General features: G+C 41.4%; 3 protein-coding genes across 6 annotated transcripts in view; 1 reads left to right on the top strand and 2 right to left on the bottom strand.

Annotated features, from left to right (window-relative positions):
• The window catches only part of LOC109478937 (dynein heavy chain 7, axonemal-like), a 54531-nt gene extending 49625 nt beyond the window's left edge, over positions 1-4906 (bottom strand). For all 4 annotated transcript variants that reach the window (XM_019780743.1, XM_019780744.1, XM_019780745.1 and 1 more), the window contains exons 1-9: positions 4643-4906; positions 3484-3555; positions 3222-3330; positions 2648-2816; positions 2394-2493; positions 2008-2112; positions 1468-1616; positions 1161-1286; positions 138-257 (exon numbers count right to left, since the gene is read on the bottom strand). In XM_019780743.1, the coding sequence (XP_019636302.1) occupies positions 138-257; positions 1161-1286; positions 1468-1616; positions 2008-2112; positions 2394-2493; positions 2648-2816; positions 3222-3330; positions 3484-3555; positions 4643-4657 (965 nt within the window). In that variant the 5' untranslated portion in view covers positions 4658-4906. The remainder of the gene's footprint in view (positions 1-137; positions 258-1160; positions 1287-1467; positions 1617-2007; positions 2113-2393; positions 2494-2647; positions 2817-3221; positions 3331-3483; positions 3556-4642) is intronic.
• Positions 4907-7508: 2602 nt separating this feature from the next.
• LOC109478899 (uncharacterized serine-rich protein C215.13-like) lies at positions 7509-10883 on the bottom strand. Its single transcript, XM_019780709.1, is given in 4 exon segments — positions 7509-8145; positions 9174-9685; positions 9687-9728; positions 9730-10883. Coding segments are annotated over 4 exon segments (2310 nt in total). The 5' UTR covers positions 10849-10883.
• Positions 10884-16300: 5417 nt separating this feature from the next.
• Positions 16301-24967, top strand: LOC109479014 (chitotriosidase-1-like). Its single transcript, XM_019780857.1, has 10 exons — positions 16301-16513; positions 18057-18255; positions 18678-18912; positions 19343-19467; positions 19630-19756; positions 20233-20418; positions 20824-20943; positions 21257-21437; positions 22933-23062; positions 23543-24967. Exons 1-10 carry the CDS (start codon positions 16462-16464, stop codon positions 24255-24257), a joined length of 2070 nt encoding a protein of 689 aa, XP_019636416.1. The 5' UTR covers positions 16301-16461; the 3' UTR covers positions 24258-24967.
• Positions 24968-25093: the final 126 nt, after the last annotated feature.

Genomic DNA, 25093 nt, shown 5'->3' with positions numbered 1-25093 from the left:
AAAATGGTAAAAGCTAGCAGTACCTTTGGTCTGAAAATCCCAACACAAGGAGCAAGTATTGGGCAGAAATGCCATGGGACTTAAGATACTTGGCTCCATAAGAGATTCAAGAGAAACTCAAAGATCATCTGACTTACTTCTTGAGTAGTTTTTCCTTGGCTGATTCGATGTGCTTCATGACCAGGTTCTGGAACACCGACAGCTCCATGGAGTCTGGGCGCCGGTGAAACTCCTCGATGTCCACCAGCCGCAGGTTGCTATAGCAACAGGGAGAGTCCATGTCGTGCACATGCCAGGGTGGAAATTTCCAGAGGTATCGCCAAAAATTTTTTCAACCTTTTTTTAAAATGTTTCTGAAGCTTTGAGAAACTTAGTCTTTAGCCAAAAAGAAAGCAACAGTTATGATTCAAAGAATATTTTGTTTCAAACTCTTTGTAGGACTACACTCATGAAGTGTGTATTAACAGTTTTATTTTGAATTCACTAAATGTGCAATATATTTTTTATTGATTAAAACATACTGTCATAACAGCTTTTAATCATGTGGGAAGGAAAAGTCAGTAAAAAATCAGTTAGTCAAGAATCACAGCATTTAAAAGCATTTAAAAGCATTAATTTCAAAAGCACAAGAAAGAAACCATTGTAAGTGGACATATTCGCTCCCTGAGACCACCATTCCATACCCAGAAGAGCAACGGTGTTACTACCACAACGTCCAGTTACCACGGCAGGTCACAGAAATACACCAATCAGGGAATACTTTTTCATGAAAAAGCAACCAAAATTATGCAACTGGCACCACTCACTGAAACACAGTTTGTCTACAGTATATGTTAAGAGCAGTGGTTCCAGTATTGAACCTTGGGGAACACTATTAGAATCTAGTAGCAATGGTCCAAGGACTGAACCTTGGGAAACACCTGTTAGTATTTAGTAGGTCATGTAGCTGTTAGTTTTAGATCGTGGTTATGGTAAATTGGCTGGGGTTGGGAAATGTTGGTTAGAATGGGAAAAGCTGAAGAATTAAAGAAGTAAATGTTATTTTGGGTTGGGGGTAAGGGTTAGGGTAAGCTACACAAGATGGGGTTAGGATTTGGAGCTCATGGTCAGTCTGTTATGCACGGCTGCATCTTTCATGAAAAACTTCCCCTCTGACTTACCCGAAGGAAACATGCCACAGGTCTAACACAGCCAACATGGTGGGGTTGGTTATGTTCAAGTCCTGTTGCATGGCGGCGAGCGCAGACAGGTATGACCGGTTCCACGGTTTGGGCACCACGTCAAGTCTAGGTGCAACAAGAACAAGCAAGAATCAATGTCAGTCACACAATGTGGTGTTATGGTAATATTAACTTTTATCTGGGGACACCCTATGCTCTGAACTTAGCCTTAGGTTGCGACAATCCCACTTTCCCACAAAATGAAAATGTGCAAAGGCCCTTTGAAAACCTACATTAATTTACTTACTCAGCTCTGTGTTCTAAGACTTCCTCCTTCTTGTCATCATCCTTCTCTCTGGGGTCCCTCAGGACAAAGTCCACGATGGCCTTCTTCACACTCAGGAGGTAGTCCTCCCGCATCTCATCTGACAGGTTCTCTATCAGCTCATCCAAGTGCTACAAGGTCGTTGGAAGGTCAAATAAATTAGTCACAAGAAGTTGAAGATGTCATACCTCTAACAAGTAGAGTTGTTGTGAGTTTCTTCTTATTTGTTATTGTGAATTCTAAATATTTAGACCTGCTTCCAAAAGGCAACGAGCATGCATATAGCAGGGAACTGAAGACAGGCAAGGAGATAACCTTTTCTGGGACCTCTGACCTAACTTCCTTTTAGTGTCCCTGCAACCTCATACTCTTATACCACCATTTAACATCTATTAGTATGCTTTTTTCTTATTCAGAAAATCCTTTCATTATAAAAAGTATAATTCTAATATATAAGTTACAAGTGTTGCATCACATTTTTACCGGATGTTTGAAGATGATTTTGTCTTTTTCTAAGTTTACCTTGAGTTTGTCGGGTACAAGACCCAGCACATGGTCCAGCCAGGAGTCCTCCATGGGCGCAACATGGTCTGTGTCGATCCCGTGGTGAATGTAGTAGTAATAACGCTGGGGGAGAAAAAGGACAATACAATGAGAGATGACACTATACAAGAGAGATGACACTATACAAGAAGGTAACCATTTTGGTACACAACCTAGTGGTCTTTGAAGATGATATAGACTGATCCCATAGCCCACTTCCACCAAAAAAAGGGATGCCACAAAACAAAAACCTACAGATGCATATATCTGGCAAACAAGAAGCTACTTTTTCATTGCTTGAACTGCTAACTGATTGACAGTCAGGATTAGTCTATCGGCAAAAGTCATGAGCTGATTGGTCCTACCAGAATGTCCTTTTCTGCAGCTGTAGGAGACCCTGGTCTGTCCAGAGGTGGGAGCTCTGCACTGGCTGACGCAGGGCGGCTGGGAGGGGTGTCAGCTTGCCTGGGAAATAATTTAAAAAATCAAATATAAACACAAAAATATCTCTGAAATTCCTGAACTTCTTCAAGAGGGTATATGATATACTATTTGGCTTGCCCCTGAGGTGTTGCAAAAAAATCTTATTGATTGGTTGATTGATTGACAGGATACTTACATGATGATGTTGACCAGTGCTTGTCTGAAGGACTCCCTGTCCTTGCGCGGATGTGAGAACGTGGCGGGCTTCTGTTTACCGTTGATGTCCGGCATCCCGTTCTGTTCTGTGTGACCATTGGCTCCGTCCCACGTTTTACTCCGCGGGTGGAGCTTTCTTCTTTTGGTTCCTGTCAACGACAAGAAATCAGGGTCTTTAGATCTCATGTTTTGGGGTTTTCATGTATGTAATGGAATTGTGGAGGGGATTTATGATGTAATTTAAATGGGTATTACATTCAGTCAACTACTTCCAAAATTCCTCCATGTACTGCCCACTTACTCCCATGCATGACCTGAACCCAATGGCTGTCACTGTGGTAACTAATACTGTAGCAGACACCCTGGAGTGTTGGATTACATTATGTAGCAAGTTGCAGAACAGAGTTTGAGAGGCTCAGTCACCATATATTTGAATATGTTTGAGTAAGAATAAACAGAGCAGTAGTTTGATGAGCTAGACCCTCATGTGAAGGTAAACATGATGTATTTGCTTTGCAAATGTTATCTTTCTAGTAATTGACAATATCTCTTACCCTTGGTAAGTTCTGAGGTGAGGTCGAAAACTTCTGCCATCTCGTCCGTGGGTTGTCCATGGAGGACAAACGACGGCTGTGCTGTCTGCCATGCTGGTTTGGCTCGTGTCTGAAAAAATTTGAATCGAGCTGTGAGTACCCCAACCTTTGTTCTTTAGCCCACTGTGGCAAAGCTACTACCAGGCCATACATAAGTTTCTTACTGTCATCTGAAATAACTGAAATCTAAAACGATTGACCAAGAGAGTACATATAACATTACCTCTGGCAGTGCAGGCAAAAATCTGATTGGTGCTTCTGTCTTCTTTCCCTTGGTCCTTATTGGTGGAAGGGGCTGTGAGAAAAGGACAAGGTTATTGAGTATGACTTTTTCTTTTTCTAATGGTGCATCAGTTCTTGGTAGTCGGACAGTAACTCAATTTCTTGTGACCCCCTCTGTACCCTCAAAAAACAGGGTGCCAAGAACAGTGAGATATGGTGTAAAAAAACAAGACTCCAAATGGTCTGACTTGTATAAAATCTAAATCAATTGAATCAACAGGATTAGTTAAAAATTGATAATAGTGACAATGCAATTTGGTTCTCAAGAAAGGATCACACGCAATTTTCAAACTAGTTGTCTGTTTGTGTGTTTCAAAATAATAGACAAAACAGTGTGTTAAACTTCAACTTTAAGACTAATTTGGTGCAAGTACACATCTTCTAACCACTATGTAAAAACCACAGGAACATAATTTTTCAATCCTACAAGTCGTCTTTACAAATCCATCCCTACAAAACTCAACATTCTCTAAACATGTCGCTTAAAATGTCAGATCAGTTGCAGCTCCATTTATTATTAATAGACAAACCCAGGGCGGTTTGCTGTTAGCTCATCGATCAAGTGTAGAATAAAGAAACCAAGACGGCTTGTTGGATATTAGGAAAGATGTGGTCACGCAACTGGGCCGATCTTTTACATTTACAACCGCTAAAATCGTTTACGTGGTCTGTTTGAACAATAAGACTTGATCCCTTGTGTGTATAAAATACTAGTATAGGGATCGGGTTTAGTGGCCCAGACGGAAAAGAATTAGACAAATAAAGAACATTACATTATAATTTTATCTATCTTCTTAACAATATAGAGTGGCTTTGGTCTGTAAAAATGCTGTGCATTTGACAAACATTTAAAATGGTGAACAATAGCTGTAAAAGGATTATATAAACAGCTATGAGCTAGGTTATGTTGCGATTTAGTCAAGTAGTGGGGCGTTTTCGACATAGGCGTTGAAACTCAGGATAGCATGTCTTGTATAGAAACGTTCTCACATCCTAAAATTATATGTTAGCCCAAAAAATGCGTTAGAAATATGTGAACTTTCGTCACCTACGCAGTTGCAAACCATGACGAAGGACTTTACAAAAGAAGTGTAACCTACCTTGATGTCCGCCATGTTTTGCTTTTGTCCCTCCTCCAAGACAACTTCGAAAACGTTTCCAGCGTCAAAATCAGTTCTGCAGACGACTTAACAGGTTGTCTTGAGCTGAAGGAGTCGATCAGCCTCAAAACTAAGGTGCTAAAATCCAAGTAGAGCCCATGTTGACTCGAGAAATGTGCAGATAGCGTGTTTTGACAACTTTGGGTCCAGGATCAACTTTCTTTCAAGATGGCGGCTCGTGTTCGTCGCTGTTGCCAGGCAACAATGTTTACATCTCGTGGCGATTTCGTCGGTAGGGTCGCTCTCGCGAGAAAACGCGAGATTATTTTGGAGGCGGGGAATTTGACTCTCACACTGACATGCATCGACGGCAATGATGTTTTACACGTTAAACAGATATGATTTTACATCAAGATGTTAAATTATGGCTTAACATCACAAAGTGGTGAAGACATATTATTTTTTCTCATGCTTATTCTCCTGGCATTTCTTTGAATGGATTCATCTCTGCCATTTTTGGGGCAAATAACATGGTAACAGGTGCTGTATTGGGTTTGAATTTTAATCTTATGTGTATATCGTAAGTTGGACACGTACGGAGTTATGGATTTTCATTGCAGGTATTGCTTAGATCAACCCGCTGCAATACCAGAAGCAGCCGCTGTAATACAGGTGGCGCTGTTCCCTAGGAACCAAAGCGTCAAAACTTGAATTATTCTAAAGGCTTGAAACTTTCATCATAAAGCCTTTGTGCTGCATTTCTTAGTTGCGCGTTCAGTTCAATTCCTTCCTTTTACTATTATTTCTAATTTCACTGCTTTTCTATCACTATCATGTTATATTCAAAGTCCACTCACAGAAATGGGGGTTTATCATAATGCACCACATTTAATGTCAAGATTACATAATATTATGTAAGTTATGTCACACAACATTCGTTTTAAAAAGATAAATAATAATATGATAAATGTATAATAATGTGATTAAACCCAGTTAACCCTAAATATAACATAGTAACCTCAACATAGGAACCTTACATGCAGTTTCGAATCCTGAGATACCATTTCCAATACATACATATAACGAGAAAATATGGATATGTGAGGTTTGAGTTCAGCTGTTCGGTATGAAAATTGGAGGTATGTTTTGTGTGTACAGTACTGTTTATGTGCTGTAGAGAGCTAGAAAAAAGTATAGTAGTACATTTAGGAGGTATTTATGTCAATGTTAGTAGAAACTGTAGAGGTACTTGTGACAGTATGTGAAATTGATACACAGTATGTGAAACTGCTATCACTAAACGGCATTAAAACAATCGTGATATCTGAGAAGACAAAATTTCTCAACAGTGAAAAGAATCACAGAACATGATATTTCTATGAATATCAGCGAAATTCAGCGATCTAGCTGGAATAGGAGCCAGAGTTAGAGATGTCATTTCTACACAAATACAGTACCGAAACCATGCAGAATCTACCATTTACACATCCAAATCTATCCCAACACTTCTTTAAATTACACCATATATTTCAATACTTCTATTAGATAGCAAACCGTATATATACATGCTAAATTAAGTTACTCAGTAGTCAAATCACAGGCACAGATACATTACTTGTATTTAAATGTTATACCCTTATATTTGCTAAGCTGTAATACAATGTACAACACTACCTTCCAAAGTGAGAAGATACAAATACATTACATTGTTGAATGTCATTGTATACAGTACATACGCGTATATATTGTCTCACAGGTTATAGTTGTACATGTACGTTAAATACCACCTCCATAGATAAATATTTGTCACCCTCTCCTCTTCATTTGTTAATTCTTAATAAACAAACAAACATACAGATAGATATCTTATTTATAGGCAATATATTATGGTGTGGACTCATTAAACAATGGTTCACTGTGTACGTACAATAGGCTTAGAGGGACAAGCCATAGCTCTATGGGTCGCAATGTACCAGCGAAACCGGTTGGTTGGGTCAGTGTGACCTGGGGTGTTGCCCGCAAACAAAGGACGCACCAATCGGGCATCTCGTACTAAATTGTTGTTTGCCGTCTCTCTTACACAACAGAATACAACACTACACGACTAGTATATATACTCAATTTCTATTGGCTAAAATCGGCCCACTACTGGGCTTCTCGACAACATACCCCTTGTTTCGGGTATACAACTTCACAATAATTTGAAGTTCATGACTTCATACACATATCCTCTAATTCGGCTCATTATTTGAGCTTCTTAACAGTGCTTGCCAGTCAACGTGCCACAGTTCACGTTACCACTATACAATATACGTCACAACACATCTTGACATGTTGGCCCTTTATTTGGGCTTCTTACACAATTAAAAAACGTCTCAACATTTTGTTTCATTATGCACGCCAGTCTACAATAGAATATCGTTTGTGAAAACCACATAAATTTCCAGCAAACGTACATGCAGTCCTTTTTTCTACCCTATGACATACAGTAACTGCGAAACACTTCACAATAACATGCATTTCACAACATGTAAAGTTGTGTTCATGGGGTTTTATATTTGGACACCAGCACGTTTTTGATTACGAAAACTTGTGACTATGCATGCGTTTTTCTTATCTTTCACCATTTCCCCTTATATGTAATTACATTATTAAAACATTGCAGAAGCTAGCCAATGAGACATTTGCAATACTTGATTAGTAATTTCAGGAGTGTGTCCTCCGATTTTGAAATGCATTCTTGATTAATTCATTACATATATTGGAACATAATTGAGGTTAGGAATTAACTTATACCGAGTATCTCAAATAATACAACTGTGGCACCAGTGGTGTATCATGATGTGATTAGATGCTACAACTGTATTTACATATATTTAGTCGTTGTGATCACTTGTGTTACCACCCGGGAGTTATCCCCATTTACAAACCCTTGATCCAGGTTCTGGTATCCACCGGCTGTTGCTGTTGACGTCATCGTCTTGGTTTGCATCGTGCCGCTTCGTGCCGTCATCTCGGAATGCATCGTGCCGTTTCGTGTGATCTCGGAGTGCATCGTGCTGCTTCGGCCCATCTCGGTCTGCATCGTGCTGCTTCGTCCCATGTCGGCTTGCATCGTGACGCTTCGTCCTATCTCGGACTGCATTGTGCCGTTTCGTTCCATCTCGATTTGCATAGTGCCGTTTCGTCCCACCATCTCGGAATGCATCGTACCGTTTCGTGCCATCTCGGACTGCATCGTTCCGCCATTTCGTGCCATCTCGGTATATATGCCGGTTCGTCCCACCGTCGAAAATAAGTCTTCTGTCCGAGTGTCCAGAAGTACCCGGATGCGCTGCTCCACCAGGTGAAGCTTGGTCAGGTAGCTGACCAACCACAGCTCGCACAGCTTGCAGCGCGTGCGCAGAAGGAGGAATCCCACACAGTGGCGGCCGATGCAGGCCCCCGTGGCAAATGTGTACTCGTCATAGATGGACTTATGGGTATGCATGGCAGCAGCTTTCCTGTAAGAACAAAACAAAACAGAGATTTAAGTATTTTTGATTTTCGTGACCTTCTAGTCCACCCCCATTTCCTGTATCTGACCTTTTGGCCCCGTCATTCTGCCTGTCAATTTCTCTTACCCACGTGCTATCACCATGCTAGCTACATGTACTCTATCAGGACAGACACACAGCTCAGTGCTGCTACCCAAAAACAATACTTCCTATACCATATATACAGAGGTTTCCCCGCAATAACAATTTCATGTTACATTTGACTAATCACACAGTCGAAAAAACATGGTCCACAACAAGTACTTGTACGAAACAATAATGTAGTGTCTCTGGTAACTTTTATTGTGGACTACTACATACATCTACACAACAGGGCACAGTCAAACGTTAATAAACGACCGTAATGATAACACCCTTGTAGACAGGTAAGTGCCAACTTGTTCACAACGTTTACGCCTACTTGTAACACCCTACTATTATCCCCATTAATTACGCATCATTTGCTTCTTAAACCTCGCCTAGCAGGTAAGAGGGTATGTCAACCTGTGTATAATTGACAGGCAAGGTCTGGAACAACGACTGAGAGGGTTCAAGCAAAACAAAGGCCACAGCCACCTTGTGGTGTATCATAACTGACATATGAGCATGAAAAGTTCTTAATCTGTTGCCCTAATCATATAACAGATTGGTTGCGAAGAAAAGCAGCAGTGCAAAGACGTGTGAAGCACGTGTGATATCTATTTTAGTGTATCACTTTGGCTGATGATCAACCCTCTACTATGAATCATGACCGCAAAGTCAACGTTGTTTACATTTTACCCATCAAAATAGCTATATTTTTGGCGACGCATCAGAGGCGGAGGCATTTTCCACACTGTCTGTTAGTGTCGCCGGTGTGCCTACCATGTGGAAATAACTACACAAACTTACACAAACACTCACACTGAAACTCCGCACGCAGAGCTCGAGGTGACACAAGAAAGAAGGAATGGCGCTCATAGAGCAAGACATAAGTATGAGAGGTATTCACTCACCTTTTCATGAGTTCAGTCTTCATAGCCTCCACCTTCGTTGCCACCATAGTCTGCTGTTTCTCTATGTCCATGTCCACCATCACCACTTTCTTCATCTCCTCAACTTTCTCCTGCACGATCTTCTCTGCATTCGCTTCCAAATCCTTCTCTTCCTCAACTTTCTCTTCAATTCGCGCCATTTTTGCCACCTCTGGTTTGGGCTCCCTTAGTCTGTAGTTGACGATTTCTCCCTTTCCGTTGTTGATGTTTCTAATGTAGATGTTTTCAGACAATTCCGATTCCAACGTCGTTGTCTTCGTCGTCGAGGAGGTTGAAGATGAATTAGATGATGGCCGTTGGCTCTTGAGGATGCTGGCAAATGAACTTGCTGATGCCGCTGATGATGATGATGATGATGATGATGATGTCTTGGTGGTAACTTTTTGTGAGACAGTGGTTTGGGACTGTTCACGACTTAGGTCAACCGATGATGATGATAATGATGATGAGAAAGATGATGATGGTGATGATGATAGGTGGCGAGAAAGATCCTGCAGTCGCTCTATTCTCCAAGCTAATGGACCAAAGCAGTAGATGGCAAAGCTGGCATTGGTACCGGATGTGGTATCGGTACAACACGCTGGCTTTTTAGGATGCTGGAAAAGGATGAGCTGCCAGATTTCTGCCTCGTGCTAACCAGGGCCATGGAGTTGCTGGCGTCTCCTCGGCTCGAGTAGCCTATCGTGCCGCCACCGTAGTGCGCATCGAATCGGAACGGCACGGGAGGAGTGGTGTACCCGACTGTACTGCCGAAGTTGAACGCTGAGGGTGTCACGGAGGACCCTTGAAAGCGGAACGCTGATGAAGCAGTGGCCGAGGAGGTCGATTTTGTGATGGCGGACGATGAAGATGTGGACTTTGCTATGGCTTTCGTGCTCGTTGTCGATGAAGATGAAGTCGTTGCAATCTTGGCTGAAGACTTTGTGATGGCTTTTGACGAAGATGTTGACTTCATGCTGATTGTTGATGAGGAGCCTGACTTCATGGTGGTTGTTGATGAAGATCCTGACTTCATGGTGGTTGTTACAGAGGATGTAGATTTTGTGCTGGTTGCGCTTTTCTCTTGTTTCGTTCCAGTGACAGCCGACGTTTTAACGGAAACAACTGCCGTTTTAGCTGCTAAACTTTGCTTCGCAGTATTTTGCTGGGATACAGATGAGGTCGTTTTACTCACTGTTGTCGCCTTGGAAGTTGGCGAGGTTTTCTGCGAAGAAGCCAGGAACGCAGCAGCGGTCGCTCCGGGAGTATGCTGCCCCTGCTTCATGAGGGCTGAGATCGGGGTGGATGTCAGACGACTGCCGAGGTGTTCCATGGAGGAAGACCTCTCCATACGCCTGGTGAGAGTAGGACTAGCCTGAGGACTGCCAGGTGAGTATTTCACCATCGCGCCCGACAGGGAACTTGCAGTGGCTCTCCTCGGGGTGACCGGGCTTGGAATCGGGCTGACGAGAGAGCGTCTCTCGGTGCTGGAACTCGACAGCGACCGGGACCGGGTGCTTGAAGAGCTCGAGGAAGACCGCGTGAGGGACCGCCGAGGGGTAGCGGGGCTGGACAGTGGGCTGGCCGGGGGTGTGCTGCCGGTACTACCGAAGCGGAACACGCTGGAGCCCGAGGACTGACTTGACGAGGCCGTCATGCGGGTAGTGCTGACTGACGTACTGGATGAGGACGTCATCTACAAATGAACAAAATATGTATTTAGACAGTGTTTTCTGTGATTATCATTCGTGCATTGCATTAGTTTTAAGAATAAGTTATCGAGATGTAGATAATGTTCAAGGTCAAACGTATTGAAGGGGTCACTGCTTAACATATGCCTTTTAACCCCCTCTCTGCTGCCTAACCCCGTAACCAATAGAGAATTGGAATAATCAAGCTAGTTTAGATGCATATGTCGACTGGGATAGTCGTCAAGTACAAATAACTATCTTCAAGCAATTGCTTATTCCTAACCTGTTATTTGTTAAAGCCTTCAAGTTACCGAACGTAATCTCTACCCCTTACAAGGCTAAAAGGCTGGACGTGGGTAAGTCGTCCACACCCACAACAAGACGGGCGAGACTACTCATAAATCTATTGTAGGCGTGACTGACTTTACATCCATTTATGTACATTGTGTGCCGCCATTCAGAGTCATTGATCTGAGGGTTTCGGGTCTTTACTCCACGTATAAACCCTTAATTATTGTCTATAGGGGGATGCTACATAATTTCAGTGTATGGGATAGTATAGTAGAGACTCTACAGTTATACAGGAAATCTAATATCGTCGGCACTTGGTCAATGCTTTAGACTAAGGAGGAGAAACAAATCCTGTAACGTGTTGTTAGAATGTGCAAATTGTTAACCTTTCGATTGAGAAACATCGTTTTGAAAAACCCTTGAAGGGCCCATTACCTAGGACAAAAACCTTGATACGAACTATAGGATGAAAATGACGGCATCTTGAACGCTGTTCTTTCGTAATATGCTACCAAATTGGTTACTACATATACTGTCTAATGAAATTGTTTTTCTCGTGTCACAGAAATGGCAGGAATTTCCCAGCGCCTAAGGCGAATGCCAGACACTGTGTAACCCCCGTCACACTTTCACTGCTTTCTGTCACATAAACACACACAAATCCCACGAAAACGAAAGTGAACATTCCACTTGAGCTCTAGAATGTATGCATTTGTGTGCAAATGAGAGGATGTTTGTGTGTTGATTGTAAACAGAGGTAAACAGAAGTAAACAACGACTGTAGGGTGTTTGACCGCAGACAACAACCGACACACCCTCTTAACACTGGTACCTGTCAGGCACTTGTGACATTTTGCTACAGTAAATACTTTATCGTTTGTTTTAAAGGTACATTGTATACCAAACGAGACAGTAAAACTGGGTTGCCAAAGCCAATTTGCTGGCCATTCTTATGTAGTAACTTGAATCAATCCTACCCCATAGTATACTGATATGTGTAAGGCAAAAATATGATGTCGCTGATTGAAAACGGTTGCGTGTTTTCGTATCTTAGCCGTAGGCTGGTTCTTGCTATTTACCAAGTACTGGTAGTACCAAAAATACAAGGAGGCACCACAAAACGTGGCTTGTTTTGGGTCTATTTCAAATGCTTCAAGTATGAAAAATGTGCTGAAAGCAAATGTCAATATCAGACAGATTTTCTCATCCAAAATATGTTTTATTGCCGCTCTGAATTTGCACTGAATGCCTTTAACATTGTAGACATAGACGTTATGGCTAAAACTGAAAAATGGGTGACCTTTGTAATTGTGATTCGAGCACAAACGTATACCAAACAACGAAAGGTCAAAGTTGTCAACACATTGTTTTACATTGTTTTTTGCACGAAATGAACATTATTTGCATCCCTTTTCTCTAATTAATAATCACATACATGTATGAAGGGTTATCAGAAGTTGACGAATTCGGGAGACTGTTTTCTGTGTTTTGACCCAGCAGAGCAATTTTTAATGGCGTCGGGTCAGATGTGGAGGTCAGACACGACAGTTCATGCAGCTGGATATAATGTGGCTGCAGTCCTTCAACGTCTTGTAATTAAGGTATAATTTCCACTCTTAACAACTGGGTTTAAGAATAAACACATCCACTTATGTATTCCCATGCCTTTTATTATACAGAATAAAACACTATTGGCGTTCTTAGTTGTTCGTAGTGTTTATCTGACTCGGGAAAAAACGAGATGGATGAATTTGTTACAGTCTACAGCCAATCGTAACAAGATAGACTTCCTTATGCGCTGGACACATTTGTCGTGCGATCCGATCGTGAGATTGTCGTGCGATCGCAAGCTGAGAGAATTCTTGTGATAGTCGGGTATTTGACCTGCAAAATTCGACTGTCTTCTTCCGAGAAAAAGTTGTTTTAGAGCTTGTCGGTGGTTCATTCTGTCAGAGCCTGATTGAAAATCCTACTACATCAAAATCGTACAACTGCCTACGACGAATTTGACATAACCCTCATAGAATGAAGGGCCATGTGCATTGGGCAGGGTTCCAAGTCGAAACACGCGATACGCACTCTCACTTTCATGCATAACTACATGTATCTACACCGATCGCTGAGGTACAAGTGTCCCTAGGTAACAGAAGAAATATGGCCTCACCTTCGTGGACGTCTTGGAGACACTACCCGTCGTCTTTTCTCCCAAGACGTACTTGACGACCTTGTTCTTGTCCTTGGATCGAATTGACATCTTGGCAGTCGCCTCCTTCTTCTTAAATCTGCAGAAAAGAAGGCCCCCCTCGGCCCTACTGCGTCCGGCAGTCCAGTCCTGAGCTTTGTTGTGCAGCTAGGCAGGCAGGTGCGGGGAAAGCGTTCGCGCTTAAGGGGAGAATCATTATACACAGATAATAGCATAAATTTATGTCATAAAATAATCAAATCCAAATACTCAGTTTCAGTTTATGTTGTAGTAGAGATGCAATTTGAACATCTGTGATCAGCCCCTGCATACTGTTTTACAGAGTTGTGTACGCAAGGCTTGTTTATTTGTGTTTTGAAAGCAGCAGGTGTTGTTAAATGGCTCCGCCCACCTCTGACTAGGACAGGTATGTTTCAGCCCTAGAGCTCCCCAGGGAAACACTGACCTGTTTAGTGGCTTAAATAATGCATAGAGGTGACCTGGGTGGAAGGACACTTACTTTTGTTTTTTGTTAAACAAAGAGTGGTAAGTCGTACGTATTTTCCAAATGTACAGTAGTATACGGGTGGACGATGAATAGAATGTTTTCGTGAAATCATGACCTACTGACCATTGTTATTCCTAAAAGAGTACGGCACTTTGTGTTTTCTTTTAAGGAATAAATCAAGACTTTCATAGCTTATTCTCGCCCCATTGGGCTAAGCATTGGTAACATGTTTACAAACATACACATATACATGTAGACATCTAATAAAATAAAACTCACATACACGGGAAAGTAACGGGGAATGTGTATACTGGGTGCTATCTGTACCATTCTTTACAAATGTGTGTTCCTGGTGTTCCTATACCATTAATCAAATAAATGATTGACGGGTGCACATGTCGATGCTATTAATAGCACTGTCTTGGAGACATCTTAGCTTTGTTGAATATTGACATGAGTGATTCATCATCTTTTGTGCATCAAATGACAAGGAAACATCTATCAATCTGCCTACATCCTTCAATTTTCTTTTACTTAACACCATATACCTCACATGAAATCATAACCATCTATAACACATAACCTTCGTAGTGGCTGAGGGGCTTGAAGAGGATTATCCCGGTAACCAGTATAGCTGCGGTGCTAGGGGTGTTGCCCTCCCGCCCAGTTCACTAGGGCACACCGGTAATTTTTACGGTGTTGGTTTCAATAATACTTTGCTCTATAAGACGGGAGTTATCAGAAAAGATGACCTGAAAGATTGACTGGGTGTGAGGAAAAGTAGGACTGGTGCCGATAAAGCTTGTCCGTAGGGATGGTTACCAGGCTCTGGTTACCAGGCTAGAGGAGAGACTGAGTAGAGTAGACCACAGTGCTTCAAGTTAGTTTCCGACGAAACCATCAAGCACCCCTGTACGTACAGGACTTTTTGGACAAACTGAGACTTGAAACTATTAGTGGAAAGGACTTAAGACCACTTTGCGATGATTATAGGACGGTCCCTTCTTTATCGTTTGTCGTCCAGGCAGATGAAATGTAATGGGCGTGAAAAGGTCGATCACCCGAACAATAATCATCGCTTGGAGCAATGATAGTCCATTATTCGGAGCAACATTCCAATCAACTGCACCACTGCAGTCATGACACATGTAGTCCATTATTCGACGCAACATTCCGATCAAATACACCCGTGCAACCATCCATATATATGGATATCTTTCTATTTGGCCAATCATTCTACTTTTCTAGCTGCATCCCGAAGCCTGGTAGAGGCTAATCTTAGCATACCTTAAAGCATGCGGAAAGGTTCCGTTTTTTTCAGTCGACTGAAATGACGGAACCTTTCTTTACACATGCTTTACGGATAATGGTTAGATTGGATTTCATGCATGTTCCTGTTGTTTTGTGTCAAAGCAGCCGCTAGTAGGTCGGTCTAACCTTTACATGGCGTTACTCTGGGTTCATTAAACTAGCCGGAGGGGCTTGTAGAGCAAGAATCATAGTCAGGCCTATTCAATTCAATTCACTATGAGTTCGGACACAGACTACACGATATGAACTTCAAAGCGATGGTAGCGATCTTTCCACAAGACGTGGTATACGTTACGTTAAATGGTAAAAAATAAATACATTTTTATATAGGCATCTGCCAAAGTTCTGGTGACCTTCCATAGGGCAATACTGACTGGTACTAGTTCGCACTGCAGCTAGGTGTCACTGGTTAAAGAATGCGGTCCCCAACGAAACAGTCACTGTTAAACGCCGACATGTGATAATGTACTGGTTGTGTGTAAAAATAACTTGTTACCCACCTAGTGCAACTAGCTATTCGAGGAAACAAAAGAATCAGTAGTAGAATTATTCCACCATTCCTTCATAGAGTTTCCATTGCCTGTGTAATGTTATATGCGATGTATAACGTCACTTTAAACAATATCCGTACATGTTCCAATGTCACTATTGTGTCTGTACAGTTTCCTTATTTGGCAAACAATTCTGTACTACCACACGTCCCTTGTTTGTATACCTCCCACAGCCTGTATGTTTTCTACATCTATCGTCCTTAAAACGAGTCATAACTGAATGACTGTATGTGTGCTTAGGTCAGTACGTGTTGGCTCAAAATGCCTCCAGACGACTCAAAAGTAGGAGGTATGATTATGCCCCTACATATACATCTGCTGCAAAAACGGACCTACTATTTAGTGAAAACTGAAAAACACAAGTAAAGTCTACCCAGTAAAACTTTGCTGTTAAATAGGCTTATGTATACTGGCTCATTGAAAGTTGTTTTCTTCAATTTCAGAGAAGAATATGTTTTAGCTTCCTTTGAAAAGTTTGATATGTTGCCTCCCGTTAAGGCACACAGTTCCCGTCGTCTGGAGGCATGACGTATTGGTTTCCAGTCAAACAATGACGAAGGGGTCAAAGTTCACCTGACACAATTACCCACCTTTGTCCACCTGTCAACGGCTGAACGCATACGACACATTTTCCGTTACACCCAACACTAGGGGTCTTTAGCGAAGCCCTGTCCTAAATTATTTTCCTAAAATCGCGCCATATGGATATATAAAGAGTTTGAACTCTTTTTAGGACATGCGAGGAGTTGTATTTTTGACGCTGCTTGCCTCGATGGCAACTTGTTCAGGTATGTTCCGTTTTTTAACAGTCCTATACGCGCCAATAATATTTGATTAACGGGCAGGGAGTTAGAATACCGTTATATTTTCAAGTACCGTGGCTTAGTTTTGAATAATCTACGCGTATTTTGAACAGTATTTTCGAAATTAGGTAGCAGAAATAAGGGAAGTGAAAAGAGGTACAACTCTATGTTAAAAACTTCCTTGAGAGCGAGTTTAAATGCTGTCACGGTACACTAACTCGGCCACTTCCTTATGCGTATGGTGTTACAGGGTGGGGGAGGGGGTAAAAACTACAATACAAATGTAGTACATGTTACACTATGTTATAAAGGGTATTTTACAATTTCTGTGATTGTAATTCGCAGAAAGGAAGGGCATGGACGACACAAAATAGAACCCGTATATTGTAGTGCATGGCTACAGTGGTATTTGTATAGTTTACCTCGTAAACACTTAAGAATAGCCGTTCATTATTTACACAAGTCTCGCCTTGCGTTTTAAAGGGGACAGTTTACAAGATATTCGTAGAAAGCTCGCGTTCCTTCTTTTCAAAACCGTACTATGATTTCCCCCACTAACTTGCCATCCAGCTACAAAGTTACATATTGTTTATCTTCTATAAGAAAATATATAATGTAGTCGTCGGAGACCGTTAAACAAGCTTACGGCATGCTTACAAAACTTTTTTAAAACGACTTGGTTTTCACTGGTCACGGATGTAACGTTACTGCTAAAAGGCGTAACGTTGAAGGCCCAAATTACACAAGAAAGTTAGCGAAGATATACTAGTAATCATTGTTCTGGCCAGGGGAGTGGGTCCGTGCCACCTTTAGTGTTACAGGCTCAAAACTCCCACCGGGCGGCCATATGAGCTAGGCGGGGGACAACTACTAATTGTTGGGTCTAGACCATCTGACCGCCCGGTGAGAGTTTTGTACCTGTAAGAGTTCTGCACGGCAGGAGTTTGATTAGCCGTATTGAAGCTATTGAGAGCTATTGAACTTCCGTTTTGTAAAACCTACCGGGGTGCCTAGTTGAGTCAAGCGGCGAAGAACCACTGTATTCCCGAAAACTAGCCCAAAGCACGATAGACCCGACACCGAGTTAGGGCGATTATATTTGTATGGACCAAGGTCCCGATTTCCAACCATTCTATTGTGCAATTTGTCTCTATTTCTTCCCTCTTGATTTTTCTAGGAAAAATTAGCATCCAATGCGATTTCAGAGCAGCAAAACTGGAAATATTCTGAACAAGGCAATTCATTGTTTCGCATTAGCACATTTCAATCAGTACCAGTAATGCATACTTCGGGTATTTACACATGCAGAAAGAAGCCACAAAATGAGTCCTTTGTTTTATGGGTGGTACCCTAAAATCAGCCAAGGGTCCTTCCAGTAACCATTTTCTGTCAGAATTTTTGTAATGAGGGTCAATATGCATTAGGATAGTGTGGTTGCAACTCAGTATGTAGATAAGTGACTAGAATATTGACTTTGAAAAATCGGGTTTCCGAGCCCTAAAACTGCACTGGATGCCTTTAATATCAGGAGCGGAGTACAAAGTGGTGTGTTACTACACTAACTGGGCCCAGTACAGACCGGAGCCATGGAAGTACTACCCGGAGGACATTGACCCCGCCCTCTGTACTCACGTCATCTACGCCTTCGCCAAGATGGTGAACTACCAACTCGCGCCGTTCGAATGGAACGACGACAACACAGACTGGAGCACGGGGATGTATGAAAGGTAGGGAGTCTTCTAGCGTAAGTATCTGCAATGTTCTGGTGTTGCCGCATGGTGGCGTTGCTGCATGGTGACACTACAGTTGATAACAATAATGCGGTCCCAAACGTGAACGTGAACGTAGAAATACGCAGAGGTCTTTTCACCGTTTTATGATGTCCACATTTCGTACAAGCATTGCTTTACCCAAAGATTTTAAACGTACTACTGTGCATAATTTTAAAGAAAATGGTGATGCTATTAATTAATATTGGGGTACATATTTGACAGTTTAAATATATGATCACAATGCATATATGATTATAAGATTAAGAGTGTGCCAGAGCAGATTTTCTGTCATAAAAGACTTAAGCGTAAAAGACTTTTATTGGCACAATGCAGAGAAAAGGGCAATGTCGATTTTGCCTATAATAAATACCTTTCAGGTTCATGACCAGGCTAAGTGAAGCTAACGGTCCCACTCCCAAGAGCCTCCTCGCGATTGGCGGATGGAACTTCGGCACTCAGCCCTTCAAGGACATGACGTCATCAGCAGCCAATAGGAGGACGTTTATACAATCGTCCATCCCGTATTTAAGGGAACGAGGCTTTGATGGACTTGACCTAGACTGGGAGTATCCTCACGCAGAAGACAGGGCAAACTTTGCACTTTTAGTCCAGGTACGTTACTGTCTGTACATTTCAAGGGGGATGAAAGAATACCCAACAAAACAATATTTCTAATTTACATCATCATCTTAATATCAATAGTATTATCATTTTCTTGAAATTTTCCTGCAATTCTATAATGTGTATTTTCACTTTTGAGGAAAGTTGTTTTGTCTATGGTGTTTTTGTCAGCCTTTTTGCATTGTTATTTGAAAACGGTAGATTCAGGAAGTGAGGAAAGGAAATTATGTAACCGCAGACTGACAGGAAGGTCAAATTGGAGGTCAAAATGGTCTCGAGTACTGCATGTGAAATATACACAGAATCGGCAATCCACAATAATGAATAGAACTGGAGTGAAATTCACAACTTCTCGACTAAATACTTGATGGAAATGTGAAATGTTGTCAAAGAGCTCCAAAAAAATCTTGCGATATTCCAGGAACTGCGCGAGGCGTACGACGCTGAAGCCGTCCCGCCAGGGAAGGAGCGCCTCCTACTAAGCGCTGCTGTCTCTGCAGGCAAGACGCACATAGAGGCGGGGTACGACATCCCAACTCTCGCAAGGTAAAACATTCTCTTTATTCATAGATTTAAGCATTAAAACAACACTGGTCGCATTGTATACGTAGCCCTCGCCTATGTTAGACGTTTTGTATTGTACTCTTTTGCTGAAGTATTCAAAAATGAAAACAAAGTGTTTTCTTAAAAACTTAAACATTAAAACAGGTATCTAGACTTCATCAACCTGATGGCGTATGATTTCCGCGGCACGGGTGGGGACACGGGTACCGGGCACCACGGTCTGCTGCACGCGCTGCCGGCAGAGACGGGCGACGATGCTACTCTCAACGCCGTGAGTCCACGATAACTTAGCCAGTCAATAGCAGCCCTAGCGGCCTCAGATTGTGTAACATTAGCTAGCGTAGCAGAGCAAAATCCGAATGGTACCCAGGCTAGTGCAACACAGACTAGAGGATAACTGTTACAACATCCTAGATTAGAAAGTATTAATTAAAAGCTCTTCTTCGTGTTCTTTATCGTGGTCTGTAAGTGAGAAAATTTGATATCATCATCACACAAGTTTTTGATGGTGCTGTAGCACACACCATGTGGTGTCGGATTACATTATGTAGCAAGTTTCAGGACAGTGTTAGATGGGCTGGTCACCATATTTATGAATGTGTTTGAGTAAGAATAAACATAGCAGTAGTTTGTTGAGCTAGACCATCCCCATATGAAGGTAAACATTTATATTTGCTTTGCAAGTGTTATCTTTCCAGTTTATCATTTTTTTGCATTTCTAAATCTTTTTTCATCTTTTATATGTAGGCCTGGGCAGCGGAGAGATGGATCAGTGGTGGTGCCTCTCCCTCTAAGTTGGTGCTGGGGATGCCCCTGTACGGGAGGTCGTTCACCCTGGCATCTCCCAGTAACACAGGGGTGAACGCACCAATCATAGGCCGGGGGCCAGCACAGACTTACACAAGAGAGGATGGCATCATGTCCTACTATGAGGTAAGGTGTCATGCATTACTAGTTACCATGGCAACAGACACAACATTGGTTCAGGTCAGAGGTCACTGGAGAAGAAGAGGAAGAAGAAACTTAGCAAAAACAATATTTTCCTTTGGTATTAACATAAATATTATCTTATAATGAAACCAATGACAGAGGATAATCTATCTGATGAAATGGCAATAATATTTCAGTGCATATAGACATGAAACGTCAAACAGTTTTCATGTAAAACAACATGCAGATGCCCCCAAGTACTTCAAGCATAGCTCAACATTCAAATTTGTAGAGCAAGACCTTTCAAAAATCTTCAAGCAGATGTGTTGAGATAATGCCAAGGATTTAAGCTAGTTCAGCTTCTTATGGTTCAGATGTACATTTTGTATTTCTTGTGTTTGGACACAGATCTGTCAAATGCTGAACACAGGAGGCAGAAGAGTGTGGAATGAGGAGACAAAGTTACTGTATGCCTACAAGGACAACCTATGGGTGGGGTATGATGATGAAACCTCAATAAGAGCAAAGGTAAGTTGGTATAGAAATACAAAAGAAAGCTTATCATAAGGTATCACAAGCCCCAGGAAAGCAAGAAAACAACATGTATATCTTTATCATTCCTGCAACTAAACTTCATAATCAAATACGCCAATAGGGTGCCCAAAATCTAATCATTTGAAGATGTCATGAAGACCTACCCATCTACCAAGTTTCATGACATTCCATCCATACCTTCTTGAGTTATTATGCTAAACCACATAATACATACACACACACACATCTACACAGACACTACCAGAAACATAGCCTTCTGACAAAGGTAACATTTCTGTATTTTTAGGTTGAATGGCTGAGAAACAGAGGTCTGGGAGGAGCCATGGTGTGGTCTCTGGACTTTGATGACTTCCAGGGCACAACTTGTTCTGAGCAGCCCTACCCACTACTCACAGCTGTCAATCAAGCGTTGCTAGGATATGCTCCTGAGGTGGTTACTATGGCAACTGGAGCTCCTCCCACATCTGGTCACAAGCCAGGTGGTACAGAGAGCAGTGAAGGGGACAAAACGCCTACAGAACCTACTACTGACAGTAAGAATGACAAACTTCTGTTCTTATCAAAGTCATTTTGTATGATTTTGGCCCAAAATTTTAAAAATATTTTCCAGAACAAATTCTTCAACCAATTTTTAGCCCATCTACATCATTATTTTGTATTTATAATGTTTGTGACCTGTGTAACAAGCTGCTTTGGAGGAAAAATCACCTACACAACAAACTACTAACAGTAAGGATAACAAACTTTTTCTTGTTAAAGCTCCATTTGTGTGATTTTAGCCCCCAAATTGAAAATTACAATCTTCTTCGCGCACAACCAAATATATGCATTTTTGGTGTTTGCAACCTGTGCAAAAAAAGCTGTTGAACATAATACAAGATCCACTGACATTTGAACCTAAACCAATATTTTCTTCAATGTTGAATCATTTGTTGTTTGTTTAGTTAGTCAACCGTATGAGAAGTTATAAGAAGGTTTTCATTTTTTTTGGTGGTGGAGTGTTGCTAGGATATACCCCTGAGGTTGTTACTATGGCAACAGGTGCCCCATCCACACCTGTTAACAAGCCAGGTGCTATAGAGGGGAACAAAAAACCTACACAACCACCTGAACCAACTAGTGATAGTAAGGACAGTAGATTTTCCCTGACATTCTATTCATCTGCATGGAGGTGCTGTCGACTTGCATGTTAAGATACAATACTGTTGGTATTGCTTGTGAAACATTTTCATGATGTAAAGTCACATAGCATCTTCCCTTGGTGCTGAAATGCTATCTTTTCACAAAAAAGTCAATGAAATATCTTTACTATTGGACTCTACCATTGGTATGACTTGTGAAATATCTGCATGGTGTAAAATCAAATGGCCTCTTTCCTTGGTGCTAAAAAGGGTATCTTTTAACATAAAAGTCAATATTGATTCACAAAATGTTATAATTTTGTGCTAATAAGACATCCCCATGATTGAATTCTTGATCTAGTACAACTGTACTATAAAAATCAGCACCCTCACTGTCCTTCACGGTTTATAAAAGGATGTCAAGGATATCAAATATCTTTCCAATTGGTATCACTTATGAAACATTTGCATGGAGTTCAAATCAAGTAGTATCTTTCCTTGGTGCTGAAATTCTGGTGAAATGCTATCTCTTTCAAAAAAGGGTTATGAATCAATCGTAACCATGCTTATGTTTTTTTACCTCCAAATATAAAGAGAAAATTGAAGGAAATTAGTTCAAAGGTCCCAGAAAAGGTTATCTCATTTCCTGTCTTCAATGTCCTGCCATATGCATGTCTGCTGCTTATAATGGATAGCAGTCAGTGGGAAATGCATCTTAGACAGATTCAGAAACATTTATGACTAAAACAAGAGATTCACTTATTAAATATAATATAAACACAAATATTTCAGGAGGTATGTGATCATTGACTTCTTGTTTCTTTTTTTTGTTCCTATGTAGATGACTCCCTGATTGTGATCCTGCTGGTTGTGTTCCTGGTGATTGTTCCACTGTTGGTGGCTGCTGTAGTGAGTTACTGGTTCAAGGCAGAGATCAGGAAAAGGTGCCAAAAGCATGCAGAAAAATACAGGTAACTAACTATGGTATATGACTATAGTAATCTACAATGTGCCTTTGTAGTTGATTTTTGTATTGTAAATTCATTTACCTTCATTTGCATTTTTTAAATCTGACCTTACTAAGTACATACTGTAACTAACAAAGGATTTTTCTTATCTCAATTTTGTGCATCCAAAAGATTCTGCCAAAAGTAACACAGGTAACAACATAGCACTTCTGAATTCATTCCTTTGTTATCATATTGTTTTTTAAGGCTGTTAAAACTGTCAGAAAGATATATTTAAGAAATGCACTCAAAAGGCAAGACGAACATGTGCAAGATTTTTCTATGGCATGTCCACAAAGACATAATTAAAAGCAGCCTGAACTATGCAATAGCAAGATCACAAATTTGTTTTAGTTACAGAATTAGACAGTAGGGAGGTTAAATGAAACTTCACTTGTCAAGACATCACCTCACACGTTTTTCACATCCCTTCACTTTCCACAGAACAGAAAATACCACAAGAAACTCTGACGACACTGGTACGAAGATCGACGAAGAGTTTGTTTTACCAATCCGCAAGAACCCGAGACAGCCTCCCACCCGCCCATGCCCTCCCGACGTCATCCTTACTGTCCAGCCGGAACAGCACAAGTTCAAGGACGCAGACAGCATTTCCAACGCCAGCAAATCCAGCGGAGGCCGCCGTCGACTTGACTTTGACAACATGGAGAACGGAAGACGAGAAGCCTACCAAAAGACGACAGAAGTCAAAATGGCCCAAAGCGGTCAAGTTTACACAAAGACAGTACCATCCAACCCCCCTCCCAAACCCCCCGTTCCACCGGCAAAGCCACTGCGGGCCCTACCCCCTAAATATCCTCACAATTCTAGAGGGGGGGCCCATAACGTAGCACATCCGAAGGGGCCAGGTACAGCAGTGGCCTACCCAGATACCATGCCTACAAAGGTAGCCATCGGCTTCCCTATGTACCAGTCCACACCTGTAGCACCCGGTGGCCCCCCTTCAAGACCCATCAATATAACCCGTCCCAACCACCCTCCTCCAAAACCCCCTGCACGTCCTCCAAGGCCCCCTACCCGCTCCATGAGTGCTGACTTAGTGGAAGTGGATGTTGATGACTCAGTGGCTTTTCAGAACTTGCAGTTGAAGTTTGGAAATGACGATCTCTACCACACACAGATTGAGACTGAGATTTGAGGCAAAGAGTAAACTGTGTGAAACAAAGTTTATGTTCCCAAAAACTATTTGTTGCTGTTGATATACATGTATTTTTTGCTTTATTTGTGCATGCGGAGCTAAAAATTTTTACAAAAGCATATCTTTGCGAAGTTTTTTTTCCCACGCAATCTATTTTACAATGCTGCAACTTTTGTAAAAGTGGCAATTTTAACACATTAGATAATTCAAAACCCTAATTTGTAAAGAGTAAACTTTCATAAAGATGTGAATAATGGTAAAACTTGTAAATGCTTTTCAAACAATGGATGATTAATTAATGATGCAAATCAAATGTACAGTACATGTATATTTGTTGGAGATATAGCAAAACAGAGCTTTTAGATGCTGCTAGAAGGGTGTATATTTTGAGTATGTTGTAACAAAGGAGAATGGGGTAAAATGCTTCATTGTGCCATCAGATTCTGCTTCCACCTAGTGTTGAGGTGAATGTAAATGCAACCAGAAAGTGAAAAATGTTGTACTTAATGTGGAAAATGTGATGAGAGAATTAGAAAAATGCTGCATAATTATGCCTGCTTATGGCCTGTGTATATAATCTGTATATACTCTTGAATATGTTGCTATAGAGCCATAGACAAGCAATTTAAGGGATTTATGTTGTTTTATGGTATCAGTAATTAGAGGTCCTTAAAGCTTTAAGCATGTCATGAGAAGGCTCTAAGAGAATATGATATCTTATATAGCAAGTAGCTTATAGAAGATGAGCTATAAGCTACTTGCAGTCACTTATTTTGCTTAGAGTGCCTTTAAATTGGCACTTGGAAGAGCAGATTTGGGGAACACTTTGATGCAAA

Source organism: Branchiostoma belcheri, unplaced genomic scaffold, assembly GCF_001625305.1.
Source record: "Branchiostoma belcheri isolate BF01 breed outbred unplaced genomic scaffold, Haploidv18h27 scaffold46, whole genome shotgun sequence".
NCBI classification, from domain to species: domain Eukaryota; kingdom Metazoa; phylum Chordata; class Leptocardii; order Amphioxiformes; family Branchiostomatidae; genus Branchiostoma; species Branchiostoma belcheri.
This window is presented reverse-complemented; position numbering and strand designations above follow the sequence as displayed.

Excerpts from the sequence above, each read along its gene's own strand:
- LOC109479014 (XM_019780857.1), top strand. The coding sequence starts at position 16,462 with ATGCGAGGAGTTGTATTTTTGACGCTGCTTGCCTCGATGGCAACTTGT. Across the intron at positions 16,514-18,056 it reads CTCGATGGCAACTTGTTCAG|GAGCGGAGTACAAAGTGGTG; the intron begins GTATGTTCCGTT and ends CTTTAATATCAG. Across the intron at positions 21,438-22,932 it reads TGGAGCTCCTCCCACATCTG|ATGACTCCCTGATTGTGATC; the intron begins GTCACAAGCCAG and ends GTTCCTATGTAG.